Source organism: Quercus robur, chromosome 3 (genome assembly GCF_932294415.1).
Source record: "Quercus robur chromosome 3, dhQueRobu3.1, whole genome shotgun sequence".
In the NCBI taxonomy this organism is placed as follows: Eukaryota; Viridiplantae; Streptophyta; class Magnoliopsida; order Fagales; family Fagaceae; genus Quercus; species Quercus robur.
The window spans coordinates 64,503,602-64,511,123 of NC_065536.1; the positions used below are offsets into that span (position 1 = coordinate 64,503,602).

The following is a 7,522-nucleotide window of genomic DNA, read 5'->3' on the forward strand; positions in this document are numbered from 1 at the left end:
AAAGCTCTTTTGAGATGATAAAACATCATCTAGCTTCTTGGTGGTGACCCTCTCTATTTTAACATTCGCTTGCACAACCTCATTCTCAAGAAATCTCACTTTTGTGTAAGCTTCGGACAACTCACCATTCAGTGTTTCTATCTCACATTTGGCCTCCCTATATCGAATTAGGAGACTTTTGTAGTCCTCCTCAGTCTTCTTCATTTTTCTCACAGCAGCCTTGGCCACCCTTGTGTACTCACCCGACTTCTCCAAGAGTGAGTTATAATTTTCTTGAAGATTTGCTGTGCTTTCATCTTCTTCAGCATCTGATTCTTCAACAATTCCTAGTGATTCATCATCACTATGTTCTCCAAGGTCTCGTACAAGCAGATTCAACTCGTCCGAAGACTCAACATGAGCAATAGTCATAAAAGCTGAATAGTTCCCCTCTCCATCACAGCTCTCTTCAGATTCTGAGTCAGACGAATCCGAGTCACTCAAGGTCGTGGCATACACTTTACCTTTTGATTTCAAATAATTCGGACATTCCTTCTTAAAGTGTCCATGCCCGTTACATTCGAAACAAGTGACACCTTGTGTGGGTTGGGATTCTTTTCCATCTTTCTTTTTGAAATCCCTCTTCTCCCTTCCAGAACTTTGGAATTTTCTTTTATCATCAAATTTGCCATTATTTTTGAATTTCAAAAACTTTCTGAAATTTTTGACAAGGTAGGCTACATCTTTGTCAACCACATCTTCTCCCGATGAGTCTTGATCTTCCACCTTCTCATTAATGGTCTTTAGAGCAAGAGATTTACTCTTCCGTTGATTGGGCAGCGACATCTCATAAGTCTGCAGAGAACCAACCAGCTCCTGTACCTTGATGTCATCAAGGTCCTTGCTCTCTTCAATTGCTGCCACTTTAGCACGAAAACTTTCCGGCAATGATCGAAGGATCTTCCTTACAATCTTTGAGTCCTCCGTTTTCTCCCCCAAGTTGAACTTACTGACAACCACCTCATTTAGCTTCCCATAGAAAGAGTCAAAAGACTCATCCTCACTCATTTTGAGCTCCTCAAACCGAGTGGTTAGCATTTGTAACTTGGTGTCTTTCACTTTCTTCGTGCCTTCATAAGTGGTTTCCAGAATCTCCCATGCTTCTTTGGCAATGGTAATGTGAGAAATCCTGTGAAATTCATCTGGAGACACACCACAGAAAATAGCATTGAGTGCTTTACTGTTAGCATTAGATGCAGCAAGTGCTGCCTTATCCCATGTGGATTTGGCTGCCTCAGGTTTGGTCCAACCAATCTCAACAGCATCGCAAACGGATTCATCAATAGAACACAGAAAAGCTCTCATACGAACCTTCCAAAAAGCATAATTACTACCATCAAAATATGGAGGTGCATTTAGTGATTAAGACCTATCCATCTCAAAAGGGAGTCAAGGATCACACAATGGTAATGAAACCAATAGCAGTGTACCCGCTCTGATACCAATTGAAAGTTCAAAAGCGTGTACAAAACACCTTTGAACGTTTAGACCCCCAAAAGAACAACTTAACCAATACAAGCAATATGTCAAACAATTAGTGTGCGGAAACTTAACACATGCTATAATACGAAATTGGTTAAATACTATCTAAGCCATAACAAAATAAAACCACAGCAGATAATATAAAGGCAAAGATAGAGAGGAATGAAGATACAAACACAAAGACAACACGCGATGTGTTATCGAAGAGGAAACCGAAGTCCTCGGCGAAAAACCTCTCCGCCGCCCTCCAAGCGGTAATCAATCCACTAGAAAATACAGTTGGGATACAAGGACAGCAATAGACCCTCCAAGCCTAATCTACCCAGTGCACCTAAGCCCTCCAAGCTTCTTGCTCCAACGAGGTTGCCCCGAACCTTTTTCTTTTCTAGCTTCCCGGATTCCGCTACTAGACCGTAGCATCAACCAATGAAGATTGGTTCCTTCCTAACTGCTTTCCAGAAATCCAAACAACTGTCTCACAGTGATGATGATGGTGAGAACCAGGTTTGGTATAATGCCTCTCAAGGATTTGACAATGGAGAGGAAGAGAGTAGGGGAATTTGAAGAGACTCTAAGGTATAGATTGTGGGTGAAACAATCTTGTTTTTCTTTAGGGTTTCTCTCTCAAAATTCTCTCTGGAAGCCCTCTTTCAATCGTGGGTAAAAGGGGTATTTATACTGGAGTGGGAGAGGAATGTGAAACGTCAGGTTTTACAAAACAGGGGTGGCTCGCGGCTTGACCTCGCGGCTTGACTAAGTCGCGAGATCCAGTCGCGAGTTAACCGTATGGCCAGTTGTCCTGTTTTGTCCTGTAGTGCTCCAGCTAGCATGACTGTTCATCTTCCAACATGCTTGGCACGTGTGCTGCTTCTAGCGGCTTGCAGCCGCGAGTCACCCGCGAGTCCCAGCCGCGAGTCTCTGTTTTCTTGCACACTCTTGAGCAAACTTCACTCTATCTCACTCACTACCCTTACAACAAACCCACCTAAATACAGGGTTACTAAATGCTGAATTACAAGCAAATTTGGCACGGAATAAAGCCAATTAGATGGTTGAATAAATTCAACCTTACATCTGCCACCAATCATTACAGGTGAAGAGAATATGTCTCCCTGGAGGTCCAACCTAGCGAATTCCTGCACATCTATTCCTCGTTGACTCGTCTCTCTGTTGATCTCCAAGTTAACTCGAAGCAAACATACACTTCCAGAACTGGAACAGACACAAATTAACCTGGAAACATCAAGGAAAAATATATAAATGACCATTTGTATGTTCAGATTTTCTTTGATATGTGCATTTTCTCTACCTGTCAGATGAACGGGAAGAGTCAGATATCAACCGGAAGTGCTCATAAACATAAGCAGATGCAATAATTGGATCTCCAATATTGTATTCCCACAGTAGTTCTACCTTTTCCTGGAATGAATTCCAGCAGCAATAACCAATAATTGAGGTCAATTGAATGAGTAGTTTGACATATGGTTGTATATCTTAAAAAATGAAATTAAGATTTATGCCACAAGTTTCTATTATTTAAATATCTTATTTAGTCGAGCAATAGATTCTTTCTCTAACCATCTGGTGTCCACCTACAAAGAGCTGGTGTCTTAAACACTCCATTTGTTTTGGCAGAAAACACTATATTTTGGTATTTGGTATGACCGAAAAACAAGATAATGGGAAAAAGCTGGAAAAGACAAACCTCTTCCACATTTTTAAAACAGAAAACGTTTTTATTGGGTAAAGCGGGATGTGAAGACATGGGTCCAACTTGTGAAAGATGTCCAAACAAACTGATTTATTGGGTAAAATGGGATGTGAAGATTTTGCTTAAAATAGAAACAATTGAAGAGTATAAAATCCTTAACATCTATTGGATAATAATGATCATCAAGCCTTTGCACTAATACTCATGAATGTGAGAACAAACATCAAGGTCACTAGTCATGGTTGGAAAGGTTTTGGGAGGCATCAATTAATGAACTTTCAACTTAGAACGAGCAAAACCTCAAATTTTAATTTCTGAATCTAAAATTATCTATTAGGGAAACCAATTAGATGTGCAAGAATGCTTGCTTGCTTTCTAGGCAGACATCTACTACAAGTGGGATTCAAGACAATAGATTATAAAATGAAATCAAGGTAAAGAAAAAGAACTATCAGACTATCCAGTAATCAAGCAGCCTGTAAAGAGAGATCAAGCTCTTGGTTCAAGCATATGAGGTGAGATACTCTGTAATCAGAAATTACAGAAGACCAAAACTATTTATCTTCAAATTTTTGTGCCATTGAGCTCTAGCTCAAATGACATTTCTCCAAAATAATGAGATGTTCAAGACAGACCACTGGGAGGTTGTGTAGATAACCAATAAAAAAAAAATTATCATGAACACATTTTTGGTCGGGATAATTGCTGGAACTTACCGGTTCAAGTGAATAAATACTTCCATTTCTGGAACATATAAGCACCTGTAGAATAATAAACAAAATAAGACTATATAATTATGCAAAAGATTTTCTCATCACTATGGTCCAAGTCAATTTTATGCCTGTGTGTGTGGGGGGGGGGGGGGGGGATGAGGTGTATTATGTGGTGAAACTAATACAAAATTATTATTATTACAAGAGTTTCTTTAGAGAATAATATTAAAATATTAAGACACGCTCAAACATTATGCCTTTTTTTTTTTTTTTTTTACACCAACAGATATTTAACACTTTTTTTTACTTATTATCGATAAGTAACACAAGTAGCTAATAAGTTCAAACCCAAGACATAATCCTCCATCTCTGTGTTTGAATTTTTTTGTATGATTGATAAATACATGCAACTTTTCTTCCTTGGATGAAAACAGTTTTTTATTTTTGTAAGGGATAAAAACAGCTTTTAGATAGAGACATCGACTTATTTGTTATTATCAGTTTCTTTAAGTATCAAAATGTCCACATTTACAAAGATCACATATATCATGTTAGTTGAGCACTTGAGCTATATATAGTGACTTCTCTCTAATTGTGAACTTTGAAATTTCATTCCTAATAATGGTTTACTATATGCAGAAGATTTGGTCCAACAAACCGCACCATTCACTGATGGGTGTGCAGAAGATTCAGTTCGAGAAACCCCAATATCCAATAATTTAAATAAAAAACGTGGAATAACGCTAATGCAGCGGATATGGGCTCTTCCAGCGAACAAGAAACTTGTATGTGGGTTAAATGGGAGCCAGCAACCGGTTGGAGAAAGCGGGCAAACATTCAAAAGGTGGTTGGGCACCTTATGCATCTACCACAACTATTGCCCACTTATGCCAAGTACTTGGACGCATGTCGACCGTAAATACAAAGAAGAAGCCTGGATAGCGATAGAGGTTGTATCAAATTAAGCTACTTTTAATTGTTGTGTATAGCCGTGTATGTGCTAAATGGCATTTTCAGTAGGGTGAATTATTGCACTATGCTAACTCAATTTTTGCATTTCAGAAAAAGTGGATCATTGACCCAGAAATTATCAAACCAGCTAATCAAATGAACTGGGCAATGCACTTACTAGGGGAGTTGAGAAGGAACCGAAGGAGTAAGTTAAAAAAGAAATGCTACCCAAAAGATGCGTTGAAAGAAGATGTCATTAAAAATCAACCATCTTGGGCTGAGGAGCAGGACTACCGCGCACTAGTTGACTATTGGTTTGATCCGAAAACGAAGGTTGCACTATTTTCTTGCTCTATTATTTTTTAGTGGTAATATATGTGATGGGGTATTTGGATATACTGAGTACAGTGTTTTAATTGATTTCTTTGTTTTAAATTGTTGGCGGGAATGTGTTTGTAGACATTAAGTGATACGAACAAGAGAAGTCGTGCGTTTCAGAAGGATATAGCGAGGACAGGGCCTATAAGTTTTGCCCAAACTGCTGACAATATGGTAAGAAATGCATTATACAACAACTAGCCAAGTTTTAATGCTCTACTATTTTAATTGAACTTCTGACATATTTTAATTGAACTTCTGACATAATGCTCTACTATTTATTTATTTTGTTGTTGAAAGAACATGGTCGATTCAAATTCATGGAAATTAAAATAGATTTTGTCGGCGTGAGTTTAGCATTGAGGAAGGGCTTGCATGGAGATGACAGTAATGGTGGCAATGCCCAACGTTGTCGTAGGGTCCAAACTAAGCAATCCACAACTTCTTGGTTTAGAAATAATCAATATGGAAAATTCACAACAAAATTTCCGTACATATTGTTTGGTTAAATTAAAATTATTATGTGTTGGGGTAAGGAAGAAACTAGTTTATTGATGGAGAGCATAGTGTTGGGGTGATGTTTCCTGTTTTTGATTAGTGATTTCATTAATATTTATGTTTGCCACTTTGTTAGCAAGAGTTTGGTTTGGTATATAGCAATTGGTTGTTCTTGAAATTTGCTTTCCTTTGTGACCTTGTTTGTGGAAAACTAAATAGGTTGAAAGTGGACATCTCCAATACAATTGGGATGCATATATGCAGGGGGTTGTAGCCGCGTTTGAAACGTGGCTATAGACAAATTCTAAAAATAGTTAGGGGGTTATAGCCGCGTTTGAAACGTGGCTATAGACAAATTCTAAAAATAGTTAGGGGGTTATAGTTGCGTTTTAAACGTGGCTATAGGTAACAGATATAACCACATTTAAGAAACGTGGCTATAGTTGTGGCCTATAGCCGCGTTTTAAATGCGGCGAAAATGTCTTCAAAGCTGTCAACAAGGGTGCTATGGCCGCACTTTTTCAAACGGCAAGAGTGTTGGTACCAAAAATTGCTTGATACAAAGCATTCACATGAAGAGTACAACTCGTCTTTTTGAACGTAATAAACTACATGTTTACGGAATTTGTTTACATTTATATTGCATGTTATGTTCCAGATTTCATTTGCTATGTTTGGTTGTCGATTGTCGCTTCATATCACCAACATAAATTGTCACTATTGTAATGAGACTGATGAATATGATGTAGGCAAAAGAAAGCGGCCAAGCAGTGGAGCGTGCATATGTTTTCATAAAAGCATACTGCACGAAAGATGGGACTCCTATTAGTGATGTAGTGCTACATAAGATTGTAAGCCCTATATCATAACCTATTTATTTTCTATTTTGTGCGTGAAATGTTTATAGCAAATAATATGTTATTTGGTTCTTGTATGAAAACAGGATAAAATGAAAGAAATTTTAGACAACGGGGGCAAACTAAAAGGAGACCGTCGCGATGGAATTCTTTGGGCACATGATGATGCGTTCGCTCAAGTGATGGGCAAAGAAAGTTCTGGACGTGTCCGTGGGGTCGGTTTTGGACCAACCCCAATAGGAAGAAGTGGGTCCAACCTTCCATGTTTGCCTGGGCCGTCGTCCCCTGAAACGGCCCAACGGATGACTGCATTGGAAAATTCGATGAGGGACCAACTTGCTTACGCAGAGCAGAGGCATCAAGACCAGATGGCGTCATTGCATGCACAACACAAGGAGGAAATTGCCGAAGCATTGGCCGAAGCAAAGCGGGAGTCAGATGCACGGCATGAGCAGCAACTGGCTGAAGCAATGCGTGAATCAGAAACACGGCATCAGCAGCAGCTGGCCGAAACAAAGCAAGAAATGGCCGAAACAAAGAGGAAAATGGATGAAATACTAGCCTTCTTACAAAAGACGCTAAGCAGTTTAGGTTTAAGCAATTTGTCAGGTAATACAAACTTTGCCTTTAATTTAATGAAACTTGTGTGTTTATTGTAATACATTGTTATGTGCTGCTAATAGAATGTATATAATATATTCAGGATAGCGCTACATCATAGGGAGGACTCTTCGTGGACATTCGGAATATTGTAATATTGTAACTTCGTGGATATTCAAAACATTGTAAACATGATTGTAATATTGTCTCCAATGGATTTTACACTTTTTCCCTCCATTTAGTTGCTGTATTGAACGACATATTCCATAAAGATTGATCAATTTCCTGTATTC

At 38.6% G+C, this 7,522-nt stretch overlaps 1 protein-coding gene across 3 annotated transcripts in view; it reads left to right on the plus strand.

Moving 5' to 3' along the window:
* Positions 1-7,522, plus strand: part of LOC126718900 (uncharacterized) — a 31,447-nt gene extending 23,925 nt beyond the window's left edge. The window contains exons 5-10 of one of the 3 annotated variants that reach the window (XM_050421292.1): positions 4,585-4,895; positions 5,008-5,229; positions 5,356-5,448; positions 6,522-6,623; positions 6,716-7,238; positions 7,313-7,522. In XM_050421292.1, coding sequence (XP_050277249.1) covers positions 4,585-4,895; positions 5,008-5,229; positions 5,356-5,448; positions 6,522-6,623; positions 6,716-7,238; positions 7,313-7,323 — 1,262 coding nt within the window. In that variant the 3' untranslated portion in view covers positions 7,324-7,522. The remainder of the gene's footprint in view (positions 1-4,584; positions 4,896-5,007; positions 5,230-5,355; positions 5,449-6,521; positions 6,624-6,715; positions 7,239-7,312) is intronic. The other 2 variants (XM_050421294.1, XM_050421293.1) reach the window with 2 other exon arrangements.